Raw genomic sequence first — 19762 nt, 5'->3', positions numbered from 1 at the left:
ACCTTGTGATGGACTGGTGCCAGGCTTTGTGCCCAATATCTGCAAGGATACAGATATGAAGGATAGGTATATCACGGATGATGGACAGTTGGATGACCTGGCTGATGATTTAGTGACAGATGCATTCAGACAATGTCAAAAAACGAACTGAGGATAGATGAGAAAAAGCCAGTGAGACTGCATTTTACAGATGGTTCTCAGAAAAAAAGTTTTAATTGTATGAAACAAAATTTAAAGATCAGAAATGATAACTATTACAGGTTGTTTTGCATTACCTTTTTGTATCATGACAATTCCTTACACAGCCATATATGCTGTAAAAAAAAAAAACTTGAAACAAAATCAAACAATAAAACTCAATTCTGAATTGCGTAAGTCTTGCTGCTATAACAATATTCAGTTCTTCAAACACCATCGGTGAAGAAGGACTGATATTCCAAATTAAGGACAGCCTGAACTGCAACCATAAAAAAAAGAATGCACAAACACTTTTCCTGTCTAGGCTGTAAAAGTTGTGCTTATTGCTGACAAGATTAACAGTTTACATTTGCCAGTATGACACAATTTCAGTCTTTATTTTTTAAAAATATGAAAACAATTCAATACAATCCCAATGGTTTTATCTGATACAAAAATATGACTTGTAAGAAGAATAGGATAATGCTGCAAAAATAGAAGCAATGCCTGAGTTTTTCACAGTAGGATATGGCTTCAGATAAGATATTGTATTGATATCCTCAATGCAAACTTAGAGGAGATTCTCTCAAATGTTTCTCCTCTGTTTCATTATTAGTAAGTTACTGTATATTTATCTTACTTAATGTGTCATAACATAAGTATAAAAAGGCATTTTTTCTTATTTAAATCCCAGCATCATTGAATTAAGATTTACAGTCTAATATTTGGCTTTCAAAGCATTTTTCGACAGGTTACGTGGACTGAAAATTACAAAAGAACAATATTACAATAATACAATATTATCTTTCTGCCTTACCTTAGCCCTTACCTCCCACGGGGGCTTATATTACTAAATCATTACAATCACATTCATTTAAAACCAAAATGACTTATCCTTTTCTAAAGATAGCTGCTGCTCCCAAATCTACTTGAATCTTTAGTGATGAAATGAACAGGATCTTGTAGTCCACTATTGTTCAATCTCCTTCTAGTAAAATCAGCTGTTAGTCCAGCAATTGCCTTTTCCTTTGCCTTTATAGTATACTTTGCAGTTAAGAATGACCAATATTAAAAGAGAAGGTCCATTTACCTTGGATTGACTTTAATACCCCTCTTATTTCCTAGCATTAAGAAAATCTTCTTTGCATACCTTCAGGAAAATACCTATCTTCAAGAAATTCACCTGTCATACCTTCTGCCAGTCATCTACCTGCCTTGCAGTCTGCATAGACACACATCCCTCCCCTGTCCTGATGCATCTTCAACCCCTCACAGCCTGTCCAGAAAGAGAAACGTAGAGACACCTCCCCCTCACCTGTCCTGTAACCACCTGTACTGGCAGAGGTGTCCCATCTTTAACCCCCTCATAGCCTGTCCAGAAAGAGAAGAGAAGAGACACCTGCTCTTCACCTGTACTGATGCCACCTCTACTAGTAGAGGTGTCCCATCTTCAACCCCCTCACAGCCTGTTCATAAAGAGAAGAGACACCTGCCCCTCACCTATCTTGACATCTCCTGTACTGGAAGGGGATTCCTGTCTTCAGCCCTCTTGTAGTCATCTCCAGAAAGAGAAAAGAACACACAGAGACACAGCCCGTCTGTTTCTCTCAGCCATGTCTTAGTTGTTAAGTGGGCTGTGAGACTTCATAACCAAAGTGTTGTATGCCAATCACAGGTGGAAACTTTTTTTCACAGCAGCTTGGCACTTCTGAACTCCTAAGAAAATATTTTTCATCAAATACCCGTGTGTGTCTGCATTGCAATGATAGTCCCATTAGAGGTTGGAAGATCTGGAAGGAAACAACGGATCCATGGTTTTCAGTAAGAAACGTGGATGATGCTTTCAGGAGGAGAGGCGGAGTCAGTGGGTGTGGCCATCAGTGCTGGTCGTACAGATTGGCCAGTTTCTTGAAGCGTGGCCCCCAGTCGTTGAGGTAGTCATAGTCCTGGTCCCCGTCTGAGCTGCCCGAGGCGATAGAGCTCAGGCTCCCAGCCAGCGAGCCTTCGCCCTCATAGTCGTAGATGAGGGCCGTGTCATAGGGGGGCACATTGGGGTCATTGTCGGCAGCATCCAGGCCCTGGAAAGGGTTTGAGGTCTAAGTGAACATTATAACAACATTAAATATCTCAATGAATTTCACCAGATACTGAGTAAAATGATCTTACTTTTCTCGATTGTCTGTTTACATACACAGGCCTACGGATGTATATGGACAATATTTCTAAAAAGGTGTATATATAATGTATATTGTATATATAATATATACACACACCGAAGTAGGCTCCACAGCTGAAACATTGTGTTTCTTTTCTTCTCTTTTCAGTATGGAATTAACCTTTACGTGTTCCTTTGTAGCCTATGCATGCTGATGCAGCTCTCTACTTGAACTTTATAACATATATATATAAAACTTATTTTCTACAAAAAATTAGAATCTCCAGTTTTAACGAAGAGAACGAGAAAGTGAAGACCATCAGCCTCTTACATCGTTGATGAAATCTTCGATGTCGGTAGGGTCTGTTGGGGGTTTCCGTGGATACGAGGGGGAAGGGTAGTTGTAAGGAGCGTCTTTCCTGAGTGGCTGCTTGGGTCTGGGCAGGGCGGAGGCTAGAGGCGGGACCACCTCATCGGGGTTTCTCAGCTGGTCTATATTGTAGGCATTCTGGGAAAAGAGATGGGTGGAGCATCGTGGAACTTTTATGAATGATTTAGTCATGTTGGGTGTGACTGGTTGATTATTTAACTGACACCTTTATCCAGGTCAACTCACATTCAACACAACGCAAAGGTGTAAAAGGTGCATCAAAGAGCGATTTGGCAAATTACAAACCATTAAAAAAAAGAAACAGGGTGCTGAAAATGTATCAAATGTATCAAAAAGAATTACAAAAAAGAAGATGTACAAGAATATTAAATAATCTGTGGCAGAGATCTGAACCAATTGCTTCTGTATTTAAAGTGCATATGTTTGTAGCCGGAAATCCATCAATCAACTAAATCTGAAATGCTATTGTAGGCTGTTGTGCCCTTTTGTCTTCCAGACAAACACCATGTGCATCCCTTGCCACTGAGATGGCAGTACATACAGTAACTAGGTATGCACCATCTTAGCACGTTTGTTCGACAAATCAAATTTTAAGCAGCTTCCTTTCCTGGTGAGACGGCCCATATGGAAGACAGACATTCAGAAGTTGTATACGCTGTGAACTCACCTCGTCCTCCTCTCCACCCCCCTGCTCGTCGTAATTCAGCACGTTGTCGCGGATGTCATCGTCTGACCCTCCCAGCAGCCCCTGTTTCAAGGGCTGCCGCCGGCACTGTCCCACGGCGGCCACGATCAGCAAGGACACTGAGGGCAGAGAGCAGGCCGCGTGCTTTAGCACCCTGGCTGGTCTCGCGGGGCACAGCACAGCACACACGCCAGCAGCTTGTGCACACCACTTCTACTGCTCTGACGTGCTTGTGTATAGCTCCGAAGGGAAAATTCAATTACAATGGATAGTTTCTGAAGTTACAACAAACTGCATTTAGATTATTTGGGCCTTCAGTGACAGCGATCTGGTTCTGGCCTGTGTGTGGCATGAAAATGAGGTTCAAATTAGCACAGGAAGGAAAATAAAAGGATAGAGTTGATCTCATCTCCTCTTTCTGCAGTCCTGCTGGGAATTGAATGATGCAATCAAGGATTTCCTGTCTCACATGTGAGATGCAAGCTGTCTGTGTGAGATGTCGGGTGCTGAGATCTCAGGGAGAGTGACACATACGGAGCAAGAGGGCGACGCTGCCCAGGATGATCAGCACGGCTGCCAGGCTCAGGCCCGTGCGACCAGCGAAGAGGGCACCTAGCAGGGCCCTGCAGTCCCCAGCCTCGTCGCACTGGCACACGGACACATTGACGGTGTACAGCGCGGAAAGGGTGGGCTGGCCTGAGTCGGACACTCTCACAGAGATGGGATACGGGCCTGCCTCCAGCTCTCGCAACAGCCGAAGTGCCACATGGGTGCCTGAGGGCAAGGGAGATCACAAAACGCAGAGCATCAGACATTACTGAGAAACTCACAGTAAGACACTCATTTTATTATTCGAGGAGGAGTTGGGATTTGTATTGTGCAGGTATAAGAACAAATACTGCTGGGGGCAAGGGAAATCTCACAGCCTAGTGATTTAATCTGAAGGTTTATCTATCACTTGTGATGAACAAAACAATGTTAATCCAAAAGTTCAGTAGGATTACTAACTACAGTACTAGCTGTAGGATTGCTAACTACAATAACTACAGTCCTAGTAGGACAGCTGTAGTTATGGACCTTACTTTGTAACTGGAAGGTTGTGGGTTTAAATCCACAGTGAGACACTGCTGTTGTACCCCTGAGCAAGGTGCTTTATCTGACGTGCTCCATTAAAATACCCAAAGACAGTACATACATGGGTATCTGCCAAATAAATGAGTAATAAAAATGAATATGCTGTTAACTTTACTGTAGTGATTCTGAATTTCAGTTTATGTCTCCTTTGGTACACTAGTATCTTTTTGTGCTGTAACAGAACATTGTTTTTATTCCCGTCCCAAGCTCTTACCGTTGAGCGTGACCAGAGTCCAGTTGACAGTGACAGTGTTAATGAACAGATTGAAATAGAAAGGGGGTCCATGAGGAGATTGGTCCATATCCACAGCACTCAGAATCAAGCCAGAACCTTTTTCTGGGTCGCTGCACACTGAGCCACTTAGAGGGAAAATTACTGGGGGGTAGTCATTTGTCTCCATTACTGTGATTTCCACAGTGGCTGTGGCTGTGCTCCTGTCTTCCCCTGGCAAAAACACGCAGTGAAACTACAATCAAAGAAACCTTTTAAAAACGTGTGTCTGTTCTAAAATTCATTACATAAGACAAAATACATATATGTTATTAATGCAAGTTAAGTTATTCTGGAAAGCTGATCCTGGAAAATTACTTAGCTTGACTATGGACTTTTTCCTGTATAACACAGCAACAGCTACTATTACCCTAATCAACTAATGATAATTTAAGCCCCGCGTAAATGGAGTGAATCAGGTGAGGGCTGTGATACTACATATTCAGGTTCAGATGTATCTGAGAATGCTTTCCTGTCTCTTTCGGCTACAGTGTTTTACTTTTATTATTGAAAATAGCAAGACAGTGTTTTGTACCTGTGTCTGACACTCTGATTTCGGCCCTGTAGACATTGTCTTCAAGGAAGGGAGATTTCTTGTCGATCATCTTGTTGGCTCTAATCTCTCCGGTCTCGCTGTTCACAGAAAGCCACTCGCCGGGGTCGTACTCGATGTCATACCTGATCAGAGACAGGCCACATTCTCTCGTGAGTGAGACTGAGCTGAGGCCTGGTCTCCACCAGCCTTCCTGTGGGTCAGCACAGCTGTGCTCCATGTGTGCGGAATCGTATATTTCCGTTTGCTGACAGCTTTAGAGTCAAGCTGCAATTTTTACAGTTACCTGATATCTGAATGGCTTTGCTTTTTAAAAAAATGGATTGAACCCAGGCTCTCAACAAAAGGCTGTTACTGTGCGGACCTCATGGCATGCCAAGACAGCAGCTGGCTCTCAGTGCCAGGCTCACCTCAGCTGTTGCCGGTCAGGATCAGAGGCAATGTCACGGGCTAGCACTGTGCCCTGGGGTGTCCCCTCTGCCACAGAGAGTTTGATGGGGTTGCTTCGGAAGCCCGGCGCCTCGTTCTGGTTGAGAACGGTGATGGTTACAGTGGCACTGCTCAGGGGAATCTGGGGTGCCTTGGAACTGAGGGGGGCCTCGTTCTCCGCGGTTACAGTCAGCTGGTATTCTCTCACTGTCTCATAGTCCAGGGGCTGCAGCACAGTAAAGAATACTCATTTCATGGACGTTACACACCCTAAAGTAGCTTCAAGCTCACTGTTTCTCTATAATGAATAATACACAATCCTGTTTATTTCTGCTATGGAGCAAGCAATGAGTTAATTATAGATTATTTTATTTCAATGCTTAATTTTATATATCTGTTTATATAGCTTGTATGTTTTATTTATCTTTCTGTTTAACTTCTTATATTTTATAAGGCTTTATATTTCATATTCCACACCATTTCTCGCAATCTATTTTATTGGAAGAAAATGACGTTTACTCAGTAAAGAGGATTAGTTCAAATAATTGCCCTGACAACATGCATTGACAAATCTTGCCAGCAGATGGCGCGATATCACTCGGTCTGACATCCGTGCCTACAATTCTGCAATTAGGCTGCATTGTGTCTGAGCTGGGTATTTTAGCGCAACAAACTTATGTCGTATTGGCTCTTTGTGGTATAAAGCCACTTCATGGTTGCTCACTGGTTAACCTTTGCATATGCGCAGCGCAAGGCCTGAAATCTTGTCTTGGCTGCTCTTTACCTATTAGAATGGAAAACTGGGCTAATGTCTTGATCGCATGTTCTTTCCATTTCATGTTTGTTTATCGGCTTTTGCAGTAGCTTACCTTCACCACGAACACCATGCCTTGATTAGTGGCACTGTCTGTGCGGACGTCAAAGTGCCCGTCTGGATCTCCAGCTATAATGTTGAACTTTATTCTCCAGTTCGGGGTGTTCTCTTCGTCGATGTCTGTCGCATTGATTGTGCCGACGAGAAAATTGGCCTCGTTCTCCGCTGCCTCAAAGTAGTACTGGAATTTGGATGAATGTAAATTAGCGTTTTTTAGAGGAAAAAAATAAAAAGTGACCATACATGGAGGTTTGTGGAATCTACGATGTAACCCCCACCCCCAAAACAATCTCACGAAACAAAGGTAAGATCTACAATGTAGCACATTTACAAATGTGAATATGTTTAATCAGTATAAGCTGCCCAAAGGCTCAGTTATTACTATGGAAGCACTGCTTTGTTAATGTTTTGCTCATTTGTGTTAGGAATGAGAGTACACACAAGATTTCCTGAACACTGAAAAAGAGTCATTGCTGCACAGTAATGAGCGGTTCGAATTTAAAATGCTTGTGGTCATCTGAATCATTTTCTACAGTGTGTTTACTTATTTGTATTGGATTCTGTGTGAGCATCTTCAATGTGGTCCCTTGTTAGGTTGCCTCAGAGTATTTTCAAAGCTGGTGGGAAGGCAGCTCTGAAGAAAGTAATTGATGCTTGAGGGGTAACCCTCTTTTGGCCAGCTTCAGCACTGAAGTTTTCTTTTAAATCTGATAATAAAAGAATTCATACCCTGGAAACACATGAACAGTCCCAGGTCTTAAAACATCTTTCAGAATTAGTAGACCCAGAGATACCCCCTTGACTGAACTGTAGCACTTGGAGGCTTGGGGTTTGCACCAGAAGACAAAAAAGAAAAGGCTCTCTGAGCTCTTACTGATTTTGGGGTGAATATGGGAGCATTGTCGTTGATGTCCTTGATGTATATGATGGCCGTAGAGTATGCAGTCAGGCCCATTCCAGACATGTCCGCCACCTGCAGGGTTAAGTTGAATCCCTCCATGATCTGAAACACAGTCACACGAGAGCATATAGGGGGATATCTGTTGACCATGATGGTTCAAGTCCCATCAGCAGCTTGAAAATGAGTCCTGACGGAAAAGACGATTATATCTGGTGTTGAAGCATGTCTGCTAGAGATGGCTTTTCTTGTACTGTAGTTGATGAAACTCAGATGGGAGTTTGAGAATTACAGGATTTCAATAAGTTTACCTTTATAAAGTTAGTGTGTTAGACTTGAGGGTTTGCTCGATTTTAACTGCTCTAATGCTTTGGTTTTCTACATCTCAAGCTGACTTTCAGTAAAATCTAGTATTTCCTGACAAAATATGCTTGTATGTGGATTCTTATGCAAAACTACAAACAATTCACAGTAGTCAAAATATACTGTAGCACAGGACAGTTGATTGCTTTTTCTCCTAATACGGAAAATATTTTGAGAGTCTTTATCGTTGCAGTTATCAGAGTGACAGCGATAGAGGGGTCCGTTCTCTCACCTCACTATCCAGCCCCACGTCCCGAGTAAAAATGACTCCGGTACTGTTGTCGATTCCGAACATAGTCTTGTTGACGTGGAATGGCGGGATGCTGTCTTGGCGGATGATGGAGTAGCTCAGAATGGCGTTGTCGGTTTCGTGGTCATCCGCGTCCGTCGCTGTCACTTGCATGACAGACGTGCCTGTTGAGCCGAGCCAAGTGCTAATCAGTCAAGCCAATAATAATGACATTTTCAGCCCAAATGAGGCTAACATATCATTACATTAAAGCACCTGCACCATGTTTTTCATTGTTACACCTTTTCTTTGCTGTAGTGTTTCTGTACCAAATTGTTTTGACAATGTGTGCTGCCTTTGACAACTTCAGGAACATAACCACGCATGGAAATAACTCCCTTCCCTTGGGCTGAGAATATTCAGTGGCTGGAAACTACACCCACATGTACATTTGCTTCAGTGTTAACTGGTTTGACTAAGGAGTAGTAGTAGTTTTAGTCTTGTAGTTCCCCAGATGGTTTAGAAGAGCTGCGGAGGTTCTTCTACATTCCTAACCTGGTGTGGAGAATTCCAGGACAGTTCCAATGTACTCCGGCTGTGTGAAGACAGGCCTGTTGTCGTTCTGATCCAACACTATGATCTCCAGCTCGGTGGGGTCCTCCAGCCGTTCCCCACTCAGATCCAGGGCGTACGCCTTGAGCTGGGAAACAAGTTACACTTGCACTTATTTCTTTTCCCCAGGCATTTACTGTTAGTGTTATTTTCAGTTTATTAAGCAGATGCCTGTAGCTGAGTGGACATACAGTGTCAAGTCAGGTATTATCAGGAATATTCTGAATTGAGCAAAATGATTACAGGTGACAATTGAAAACAAAACTCTGAAGAGATTAGGGTGAGGAGCTGTGTCACTGTCTGGGCTGCAAGGGAGCAAGCAAGGGTTAAGTATGGCTCAAAAGTAAGAGGAACATGAAAAACCCAACGCAGAGGCTGGGCAGAGCAGTGGCACTGTGGCTAAAGATCTGCGCCTGTAGCTTGAAGGTTGCTGGTTCAAATCCCACAGCCGGCAGAGGGATCCTACTCCGTTGGGCCCCTGAGCAAGGCCCTTAACCCCAACTGCTCCAGGGGCGCTGTAGAAATGGCTGAACTTGCGGTCTGACCCCCAGCTGTCTGTGTGTCTCATGGAGAGCAAGCTGGGGTATGCATTAGGGATATGTGAAAAGACAAATTCCTAATACAAGAAATTGTATATGACCAATAAAGTGATCTGGAGCCATTATTGGGAGTACAGGGGAAAGAAGGAGAGAGCAGTATGAAGAAAAGGAGAACAAAAGAAAAACAAGGTGGGAATGAAAAGACAAGTCTCCCAAGATAAAGAAATCTGGGAGACAGAGTCCAGGGGAACTGCAGAAGGCAGAGACATTTAGAATGAACTTAGTGCATCACTGGGAGTTGAGCGAAGGCGTGAACTGAGCATGGGGATAATTTCAGTTGCTGATTTCTTTCAGGAGTGGGAGTCTTTGAAACCCTGTCAAAGAATGCAGACAGAATGGTTAGCTGATCGGGGCCGGAAGACATGAAGTGTGGAACATAAAATCTCCGCATGTAGAGATCTTTGATCCTCATTGCTCTGATGTTCCCGGAAACAGCTGGTCAGCCTTCTTCTTCTGCCAATGTCAATGGCAGGTCACTTTCTCCAGTGCGGTAAATGAGAGTGCTGGACATGCCTGCTGTCCTCTGGGTGATCTCGCCTCTGGCCAGGGGAGTTGTGTATATTTGTGTTGTTGGATATGTGCTTGCCAGTGATACAGCGACTTCTGTTCCAAAAAAGAGAGTGGGGCTGGATGGGAGCTGTGTGGACAAGAAGACTGTGCAGAATAGGCAGTAGTATAAGATGATTCGTGGTTCAGGAAAAGAGGTTCTAACAGAGGTGTGATCCTGTAAAATTAAGAGATTTTGTGAATAAAAAGCGTGTTAGGGTGGAATGCCACAAGGAAACCCTTGTGGGGTTGATATTCCAAGGGTTGTTTTTGGCTTTGGTGAGGACCCTGTCAATGAAAAACACTGCATTTCAAGGGCAGAAAATAAGTAATGAGTACAAGAGCACAGCTGTGGGATATGTATTTCTATAACATTTAAAAAAAATTAATCATTTCAAATAATGATTCAATCAAATGTTGTAATGGTACAACATGCACAGTGACCTTGCAGTGAACAGATGCTACACATGCAGTCGGAACATTCACTCAGAGATGCACTGATAATGTATTTTGCCACATGAGGGGTGAAATTGACAGAGAGCTGTTTCTGCTAAGTGTGGTCTAGCACACTGACACTCTAAACTTTAGGAGGTGGCTGTGCGAGAAGTGACATTACATCACATGTGTGGGGTGAATAAGCAAATTGCAGTGCAAACAAACTGTTGAGGGGCAAAACAGAGCATGAAGTTACCTTAAACTTGCTGTAGGATTCTCTGTCGAGCATTGTCTTCAGGGTGACAAGTCCAGTTTTCTCATTAATCTCAAAGTACCCCCTTGGATCCTGGTCCACTCCTGGTCCCTCTAGTTTATAGATCACCTTCCCTGGCTCCCGTTTATCCGATTTAATCTGAGGATGACAGCAAGAGTATTCTGTTAAGGGCTTTCACTGCCTTGATGCTACGAAGGCCAAGACGACATGGGGCCGAGGCCCACAGAAGTTGGCTACCTGCACAAGTTGCTTCGGGATTTGCTTATTGTTCTCTGGAGTGTTGATTGGAGGAATGACCCAGGCTCTCTTCACCCTCTTGAGGCCTCCTGTCTCTGTGCTCTGTTGCCATGGCCGCAGGACGGCAATGCTCGGATCTTCCTGCTTCCTGTGAGGTGTGCTCCAGACCTGTCGCACAGCACGTTACAGATTCTTAGAACAGCTTCAAAAATTCAACTGCTTTATAATACATGGCTTAAATGTACTGCCATCTGGTGGATCTCACTCAAAAAGGCATTCCTGGCAGGAAGTCTTATTTGTACCTGTAGCTTGAACCAGGGGTGTCCAACCCTTGCCTTGTCTGGGCTATTGGGCTATCAGGCTTTCCAGAATTTGTAGCGGAAGAACTTTGGATGACTTGGACCAAGAGATGGATGAATTAATGGAAGCATATATGATTGTCGGATTTGTAAAACTAGGAAACCTATAATAAATGTGGCTCTTGACAACCAGATACCTCTGGGGGTTAATAATCAGCTCCACTAAACACGGCTAAGCTTTTTTAGTTTCTGTAGTTGTTATTGCCCAATCTATTGTTACTTAGCGAGATAAAGGTGCGCAACATTGGGGGAGATGGGCCTGTAAGAAAAGAACAACACATCGCACCATGCTGTGGGCCGAACAGGAGCTCCGCCACATTTTCTAGTGGAATGCTGATCTGTTGCCCCGTCCCTAATGAGGAATCCACCAGCTTGGCGTGGGTGCAGGGGTGAAGGGGAGGGGAGATGAGCGTTGGGTTTCACACACATGGAATCAGTCACATCCACCCCAGACAGCTGTCGCACCAGGAGCTCGCTCTCGGACAAAGACATGCAAGCCTGTACACCCAGTTTGTTTCCAAAGCGCTGAGGCCCAGGAAAGTTAAGGGTGAGATTACAGCCTCATGTCAGTAACACCCCAAGAGACTTGTGCTCCCATGATTTTTGAAAACAAAAATCTGTTTGGTGTTGTATCTTGTGCACTGCAACCCTGAATGCATAACATTCTGATGAAATCATAATCATTTTTCTTTTTTCAATAGCATCTAAAAAATATGCAAATTACATTATATCCTTCCTATAGCAAAAGAGGAATATCTTACACTGCTACTTAGCATTGTTAATGGACTTTAATTAAAAGGTAAATTAGCTGGAAATAACATACAGTAACTGAAACACTTTTGACGTAGTATTCACCTTCCTTGGTCATAAAAGTTTTAATTATAGTGTGGTTGTTTAATTTTCACAGTGTTGCAAGAGATAAAGGGATGTAAGTTTTACAAAAATAAACCTTAAAAAATCCCTCTGGATCCTTACACAGTATCCTTACGCAGTAAGATGCTTGTCGAAGTACGGCAAAGCTTGCAGTTTCTCTTACAAGCTAGAAGGAAATGTATGTTTGAAGAGCTGCAGTGAGGATGAGGCACGAGTGTGACCGGCATCTTCATTAGTAATTGTCCCTTTGGCCACTGAGAGCTCGGCACAACTGACTATGCTGGCATTCCTCTGATCGCCTGCAAAGGAATGCCAGCGATGGCTGGCATGTAGAGACTGAGTATAAGGACTAATCCTAGATCATCACACTCCAGAAATGCCATTCACAACTACAGTGTCTTGAGTAAAAAAGGAAAAAGATTTACCGAGTGTACACGGGTAAGAGGCCAACAAGATTCACGTTCTTCAAGAAATTTAATATATTAGTTAATCTAACCTGGCATAAAGAATGTGATATTCCTCCACACCCCTGTTCGGATTTTCCAGAAATTATTTTATTACCACAGTTGCAGTCCTGAACTGATCATGTTAACCTCAAGCAGTTGTGCCATACCTGTGCCCTTATTTGGTGGAGAAGAGGCACAATATCACTGTGAAATGAGCTGTCAAACACTGTATTCTACAAGGTTTGGTATTTGTGTGGGTGTTCTCTAGGTGCTCTAGGTTCCTCTTGCCTTCCGAAGACATGCTGTCTAAGCTAATTGGTATCTGGAAATGTTCAGTGTGTGAATGTGTAGGTGCCCAGCTCTGGCCTGGCATCCTGTCGAGGATGTAGGGCTGCTCTTCACTCGGTGAAGAGTGAAGAGTGTCCTTTCCAGATTGCCTCCGGCTTGCTGTCATCCTGCCCAGGAACAAGCAGCTATCTGACAGTGGATGGACGAATTGAAGATCTAATTGAAATTTACAAGTAGCTGTGGGATGAAGAGAGAGGTAACTGCAGAGAAACTGACCCAGAGGGTTGATGGACCACACAGATTGTCGTGTCTCTCCCCTCTGACACTGACACTGCCTCACTCAAACTGTTACCTCTGGGTTTCCTTTTATCAATTAGCTCAAATGAGAATTGCACACTCTGTCGAGTTACATGATTTGCTGCACACCTGCCTCTTCTGTCACTGAAATGAACTGTTTTTAGCGACTATGAGACAGCCCTCCCTCCTTGTCCCAGCCTGATGGCTGTCTTTGAACACTTGCCACAGCAGGCAAGGACAGACAGCCCAGTGTAATTGCAGAAGCGAGCACTTAATTCTGTGTTGCAAAAATAGGCTGTAATTCAGAACTGAAAAAATAAAAGCTGTGCTTCATCACAAACTCTCAGCCACCTTCACTTTTTATTTAGGGCATTAACTCTAAAAGATCAATTCTTCTCCCGATACAACAGTAACAGTGTGTATTACATTGCAGGCTGTGATAGCATTTGTTTCTTCTTTGGGGTATGTGTGCCTGTGTTAATACACTTTGCAGAATTTGAAATTTAGGTTTATATATTCCACTAAATTTTGATTTTCTTGCTCAGTTCAGCTAACAAGATTGCTTATATAAAGTTACCGTTTCAAAAAGTGGTAGTAAAAAGTCAGACAATATTCTATGGAACTGAAGCTTTTCTATTTTTTTATTTACAGACTATTTTCCTTTATCTGTAGTGAGAAGCCCAGTTTAGAGATTCTCAGTCATTTAAGTATAATACTAATACAGCTTTTAGTTAAAAGATAGCAGAATTAAGAACACATTAAAACAAATCCAGCCCTATTCTTTACCTGTTCCCCAAAACAGCAGGGAAAGAATAGGATGGGGTCCTTGTTAAACAGCTCCCTGATTTTGTTTTAATAATAAATAGGAAATCAGAAATATTATTGGAAGACTTCCAGATCAACAGACCCATGGACATTGTATGACACACAGTAGAAATGCTATAAGATTATTGGTATTTAGAATTTCGAAGACATTGTAGCTCTCCCAGGAAAAATACAGTCTTGACCCCAGGTGCTGTGACAGTCTGCTTTAAGAATATAAGAGAATCCAGAGCATTGCAAGAGATTTCATAACTACTGTAGTAACATCAGAGAAGCTGTCATATTTCCTTGTTTAGTCTGGCTAAAATCTGTAATTTCCCTGATGAGTGCACAAAGGCGAATGCTCGCTACTAGATTCTGCACTTTAACTGGTGGGTTGTGACAACACAGTCATGAGCTTTCTCCCATAGTTCTTCATACCGCAATAATTTAGTTTGGAGGGAATACGTTAACTTCAGACAGAAACACAAGACCAGATGTTTTCCTGTAAAAGGACATTTTGGGTATTAACATATCATACAAGGCATATTCCATATTTTAGTATCTGTGTTTGTTTCATTCCCAACAAAAGCATTCCACACCAATGTAAATATTAAATTTAAAATTGTACATTGTTTCACTCATAGTGCAGTAAACTATTTTAATGCAATTTATAGCTAGATGTTTTTTCTTCAGAGAAAGGTTGGATTAAGGGCTGCCAATTAGACTTTTACTTGGATCCAGTGCCAGGAAATCAGCTATACCATCACACACACAGATACCCCGGGTTAATGGGCCACAGATCTTATTTTTTGCAGCTTATGTCATTTAACATTTAATCACAAGCTTCATGAGGACTGTGTCCTCCAGGATGGAGATAATTGTTCTCAGGTGTGGGCAATTAAGCTCATTGTGAAACTTGCTATGTAATCAAGTCTGATCTGCAAACTTGTTTTGTCTCGTATGTATTGTGCATACAGATGTCACGTTATGGCTTCGCAAAGTCTGTAAACGGTATAATTTAATGTCTTAATAGATATTTAAAATTCCTGGCCTGGGGTGAACGGAAAGGAGTATTGGGAAGATTGACAATCCATAATGTTCTAGTACATGCCAGTACACCCCCGTTCCTCCCCTTTATATAAGGTGGTACATTCCAGTTGAGCAGCACAGATGGCTAGGTCAGTTGGTTTGAGCTGTAGGTGGGTAAACAGAGGGTGGGTGAGGATGGGGGCATTTGTGGGATTCTCAGATGTTCCTTTCTGTAAAGCTCAAATAAACAGGACTGCGCTTTGAAAGAGTTACCATGGGACATTCTTTTAATAATGGAAAGTTTCAGCATGTTTTTTTTTTTAAAGCTGAACTACTGCAGCTATAAAATGTCATAAGTATGAGGCTTTAAAAAAACAGCTGTATCACCCAAATCTGAAAAATTAGAAGAATCTAAAATTAATCTTTTTCTTAATAAGTGTGAGTTTTTTACATTTATGTTGTGTTATTGTTATGTTCAGTAGAATGATTTTCATTTGTGATCACAGAATTCGCTGACTGTTATTTCATGACCTTAATTAACTGCTGTGTTATTAGAATGACCCACAGAACCTTTCAGAACAATATCCTTTCACAACCAGCTTTTACCTTATAGATATTGAGATAGTAATTCTCAATGAGAATTCAGGATTCTATATTTGTGGAGCCTATGTGAAGAATAAGCATGTTCTTGCTAGTTTTGGAAAATATATTCATTACAAGTATTAGATTTACAATTTTTAAAATCAAACTGTGGGTTATGTGCTACAAATATAGACATAGCCCCTACTCTATTTTAAACAAGTAAAGGCTTCCCAATGAAAGCTTTTTGTCACTCTGAGGGGTGAAGCAGGCGGGTGACCTAGTTCTTCTGTAGATGAGAACACAATTAATGAAGACCTTGGTGTGATTAGGTTCTGGCTTAGGTATCTGATAGCATGCTCCTTTTTTTCAGCAGTTTCAGTCAAGAGAACAGACGCAATACATACAGCACAGTATATGCATGTTTGCTAACAGCTCAAGGGGACAGCTAGTGAGTGCTCTCATCCAGAATGCCTTGCAGAAAAAAGTTTAATCTTAACTTGGGTTTTTGGAAGAGCTTAGGTTAGCAGTTCCCCTACAGAACTAGAACCATAGCTATTGGTCTCAGGAAAGCATCTCCTGGGTCTCCTGTAATGCTGATGTGGACTAAAGAGTAAAGACACATGTCTCTTACAGCAGTTAATTTGAAACATTTCGCCATATATGTTCATTTCTGAATTTCCCTTTTTAATGCTCTTATTACAATAGGTTTGGATGCAATAGGTTAAGAGCTTATAACTATAAATGTTTCCACTGGTCTGGTTTTGTCTTTCAGGACATCTCAGGGGCACAGTCATTTTCTCACACCTAAAGACAGCTCAACAGCTGAAACTTTTTTTTCAATGCAGAATTAACCTCTCCTTGGTGTTCTAATATTGTTTTTAGCTCATTACTTGCTTATTGAGCTTTTATACATACTCTGAACAAGTCTCTGCCTTGAGTGCTGTATTTGTTAATAGGTTCTCAAAAGGGCTTTTGAAGGGCAGCAGACACTGGGAACATCAGATGCCACCTCCGTTGTTAACTGCCAAATTTAAATTAAATAAAGCAACACAATCACTGAGAATGTTTATCACACTATAACTCACTACACTTAAAGGACAAAGGGGTCTTCAGATTTTCATCACACTTGAAAATCATATCCGTATCTATCGGTTTCCACAGATTTAATAGTTCAAATTGGCAAATGTAGCTACTAGGCCTCAGTGAAGCACAAACCAGAAGACGTAAGTGAAAACGAAAGATGGGAACAGGAGGCACTTCTTTAAACAAGGGGTTGTGGGAGATGAAAACATGTTGTCTAAGCTGACACCACGGCTTCCCTTTAAGATTTTGCTGTATGGGGTCTTTGCATCAATTAGTTACAGTACAAACTATGTTGGCTTCACCTTATGAGGATTTGAGATGATCTCTGGGACCTGCTGTATTGTAGCGCATGTCCACCACTGTTCTAATAAAGAACACAAGACAAATAGGATAGAAGTCAAGTAAGAGAATGCACAATTTGTTCCATTCCATGACAGTGCTTGGAACCAGGCATTTTTAATGTGCCATGTAATGGGTTTCCCAATAACCCACTAAAACAATAACAGAAAAAAGGGACACACAGCAGAAAACCCAGTACAGCGAGACGTTCTGCAACTAGAAGAAGCTGTTTTGTCTTCAGTAGCAACAGCCAAGTGTTTCAGAGCTGGATTTACTCTAGATTTCATGGCCTGGAGAGTGTGCAGCCACTCAATCACCACGATGGATTAATGTGCCGACCAAACACCAAATTCATTTACATCAACTGGACACAGCTGCTGCATACCAGAGCGTTTCAAGGGTTCTCCTCAACTTGAGCACAAATTTCCATTTCATGCTCTTGTTTCTTTAGATTTTTCTAAGAGACTAATAAGGGTGTTGAGGCCTCATTAGTTTCAGACTGTTGTCTGCAGACAGAAATTGGAAGATTTCTTCTACTGCTTGAATATGGAACAGACGCTCAGTCTTTTGGAGCACTCTTGGTTTTCACAGATTGAGTGTGAGAATGATCTTATTGAGACATATACAGTAAGTGATAATGTCTTACTGTTACTGGGCTACACTCTCTTCGAAGGGCCATGCTAGCACTAACAAGCTGATTAAGCTTTTCTGTTCCACACACTCCTCAATTTAGATATTTTTAGTTCACGTGGTACAAAAAACAGCTTCTTTTGCAAAATAAAATGTAATCAAAGCACTTTTGCATACAGGTTTTGTGAGAAACTGTTTGATTGGTAACATCATACCGCAATGAAAATCATCTTCTTTTTTTCTATGTGATTTGAAAATGCTAATGAAATATATCATTGAATGCGAAAAATGTCCTTGCCTTTTCTTCTGTTCAACTGTACTTTACAGTAAAAGGTCTATTATTGACTGATTTTGTTAGCAACCATTCAGAAGTCTTTTAAGTTACACCATGCACTTTTTAAAGTTAGTTTTTAAAACTATACATTTTGGATTTTTTTAAGTTTTAAGAAGTTGACCCTGGGAAGAATCCCTATACACATAAAACCCTATAACATTTCTGTGATTGTATATTTATATACTGCACTAAACAGTACTGATATTTTGAAAGATTTTATTTAGCATTTTTCTAGTGAAACAGTATGTCAGGCATGTGCATTCTCAAAATCTTTTAGGTGGGGCTTATGCTTGATTGTTTTGACTCCATTGTTACAATCTGTACCTATGTGGGTTACTTGTTTATTGATTTTTAGCATTTCCTACAGTATTTCAGTGTGAATTTAGAAAAGTTGCAGCAATTTTCATCTGCATTCATTGTGTTTGTATCTGTTCAAGAGTTGCAAGCTGACTTCCACACCACAGAACATCTACAGACGTCACAGCAACTGAGGGCTTACAAGGATATATAACATGAGAAACACATTTACAAAGGGAAATGTGCTCTCCATCTTCCTGCAGAGTTGCTCCTGCTAACCCTTTGCTTATTAACTGCTGCACTGTCTATATCACCAGAATTGTTTGTTCTTAAATGAAATCCAAGTAATATAACTTGTTGGAAAACTGCAAATACTATATATATGGACATTGCCAGTAAAATTAAATAAACTAGGCTAGAAAAATAATTCTAGGCTCCCACTAATGTAAAAAAGCAATTCTTGCCTACACTGTATATTCACTCATTTTAATTTAGCTCACATTAAGGAAGATCATGGTAATGGAATGGAACTGTAATGGGAAGAAAGTAACACTGAACTCTACTTTAGTCACAATGTGTTACTCAGACAAACAGTAACCATGCTGATTATTTTGTACTCAGGCTTCTATTTCATTATGACAGCAATTCCTGTCCAAGACACCCTGTCTTGTGAGTCTGAACTTAATGGTGACACGAACCAGCTAGACCTACCCTCCTTTCTTGTATCGTTAGAGCTTTTTCACCCTGCTCCCTAACTGGACATGAGAACAGACGGACGCTCCAATCTAGATTTCTTTACTGCGGCAAAACTCAGCGCTCTCAGTGGTGTTTCTCACATCCAAGAGTCAAGATAGAAATAGACTGCAAAGCATAAAGTCCACAAGAAGGAAACCTCAACATGTCCTTACCTGGCAGACAACAGCCACTAGTATACAGAGCCCCGCCAACACCTTGGACGACATCTCCTGTGTGTCCCTGAGTTGTTCTTAAACCATCCGATTTCTCCAAGCCAAACTGTCCAAGGGGCACACAAACTTTCTAACAAAAGCAGGGTGGAATGAAAGGTCTTGTATACGAGTCCCCGACTGGGCTCTAAAAAAAGAAAAGAAAGCAATGTGGCGAGTGACTGACAGCACATGTGCAGAGAGTGCATGGGAGGGCTGAAATATTAGCCCCCTGACACATACACAGGGCGGAGAGGGGGGGTGTGATGCTTTCGGGAAGGAGCAGGGAGAGACAGAGAGGGGGACGGAGGAAGAGCAGCTGGTCCCAGCAAAGAGCCAGCCAACCCGCTGAAGGTCAGATAGCAGCAGTGCCCGCAGGGCAGTAGGGGGCTGGCGGCATTTAACACTTTCCAGGCTGATTGTCACGTCGGCGAAACTACGCCGAATTCTCTCCTGGCTTTAAAACCTGGGCCAAGAGGACGAAAACCAATTCTGTTGAGTGTATTTAGCTGAGCTACCCCTCCAATACAAACCTTTGTGGTCTTTCTGCTTTGTATAAACATTTGTTATTGTTTTAGGCATATTTAAAAATGTC

General features: G+C 41.9%; 1 protein-coding gene and 1 long non-coding RNA gene across 4 annotated transcripts in view; one reads left to right on the top strand and one right to left on the bottom strand.

Moving 5' to 3' along the window:
• Nucleotides 1-194: 194 nt before the first annotated feature.
• cdh15 (cadherin 15, type 1, M-cadherin (myotubule)) lies at nucleotides 195-19337 on the bottom strand. 2 transcript variants are annotated; one of them, XM_015367994.2, is made up of 14 exons: nucleotides 19132-19337; nucleotides 10863-11030; nucleotides 10608-10763; nucleotides 8715-8859; nucleotides 8163-8344; nucleotides 7544-7672; nucleotides 6665-6850; nucleotides 5777-6021; nucleotides 5349-5491; nucleotides 4757-4987; nucleotides 3943-4182; nucleotides 3391-3527; nucleotides 2664-2840; nucleotides 195-2273 (listed from the first exon to the last, which is right to left on the bottom strand). In XM_015367994.2, exons 1-14 carry the CDS (start codon nucleotides 19183-19185, stop codon nucleotides 2055-2057), a joined length of 2412 nt encoding a protein of 803 aa, XP_015223480.1. In that variant the 5' UTR covers nucleotides 19186-19337; the 3' UTR covers nucleotides 195-2054. The 2 variants fall into 2 exon arrangements, with proteins under 2 accessions (XP_015223480.1, XP_006641410.1); XM_006641347.3 differs by having other exon boundaries at nucleotides 195-2255; nucleotides 19132-19336.
• LOC138224364 (uncharacterized) overlaps nucleotides 4152-19762 on the top strand; it is a 28147-nt gene continuing 12536 nt past the window's right edge. For both annotated transcript variants that reach the window (XR_011182836.1, XR_011182835.1), the window contains exon 1: nucleotides 4152-4239. This is a non-coding gene — a long non-coding RNA (uncharacterized lncRNA). The remainder of the gene's footprint in view (nucleotides 4240-19762) is intronic.

Source organism: Lepisosteus oculatus, chromosome 20, assembly GCF_040954835.1.
Source record: "Lepisosteus oculatus isolate fLepOcu1 chromosome 20, fLepOcu1.hap2, whole genome shotgun sequence".
Classification (NCBI taxonomy): domain Eukaryota; kingdom Metazoa; phylum Chordata; class Actinopteri; order Semionotiformes; family Lepisosteidae; genus Lepisosteus; species Lepisosteus oculatus.
The sequence above is the reverse complement of the archived record's forward strand: the minus strand, read 5'-3'. Positions and strand labels throughout refer to the sequence as shown.

Coding starts and splice junctions, on each gene's coding strand:
- cdh15 (XM_015367994.2), bottom strand. CDS start 19,185: ATGTCGTCCAAGGTGTTGGCGGGGCTCTGTATACTAGTGGCTGTTGTC. Junction 11,031..19,131: donor TAGTGGCTGTTGTCTGCCAG/GTAAGGACATGT, acceptor GCTGTGCGACAG/GTCTGGAGCACACCTCACAG. Junction 4,183..4,756: donor GACTCTGGTCACGCTCAACG/GTAAGAGCTTGG, acceptor CCTTGCCCTCAG/GCACCCATGTGGCACTTCGG.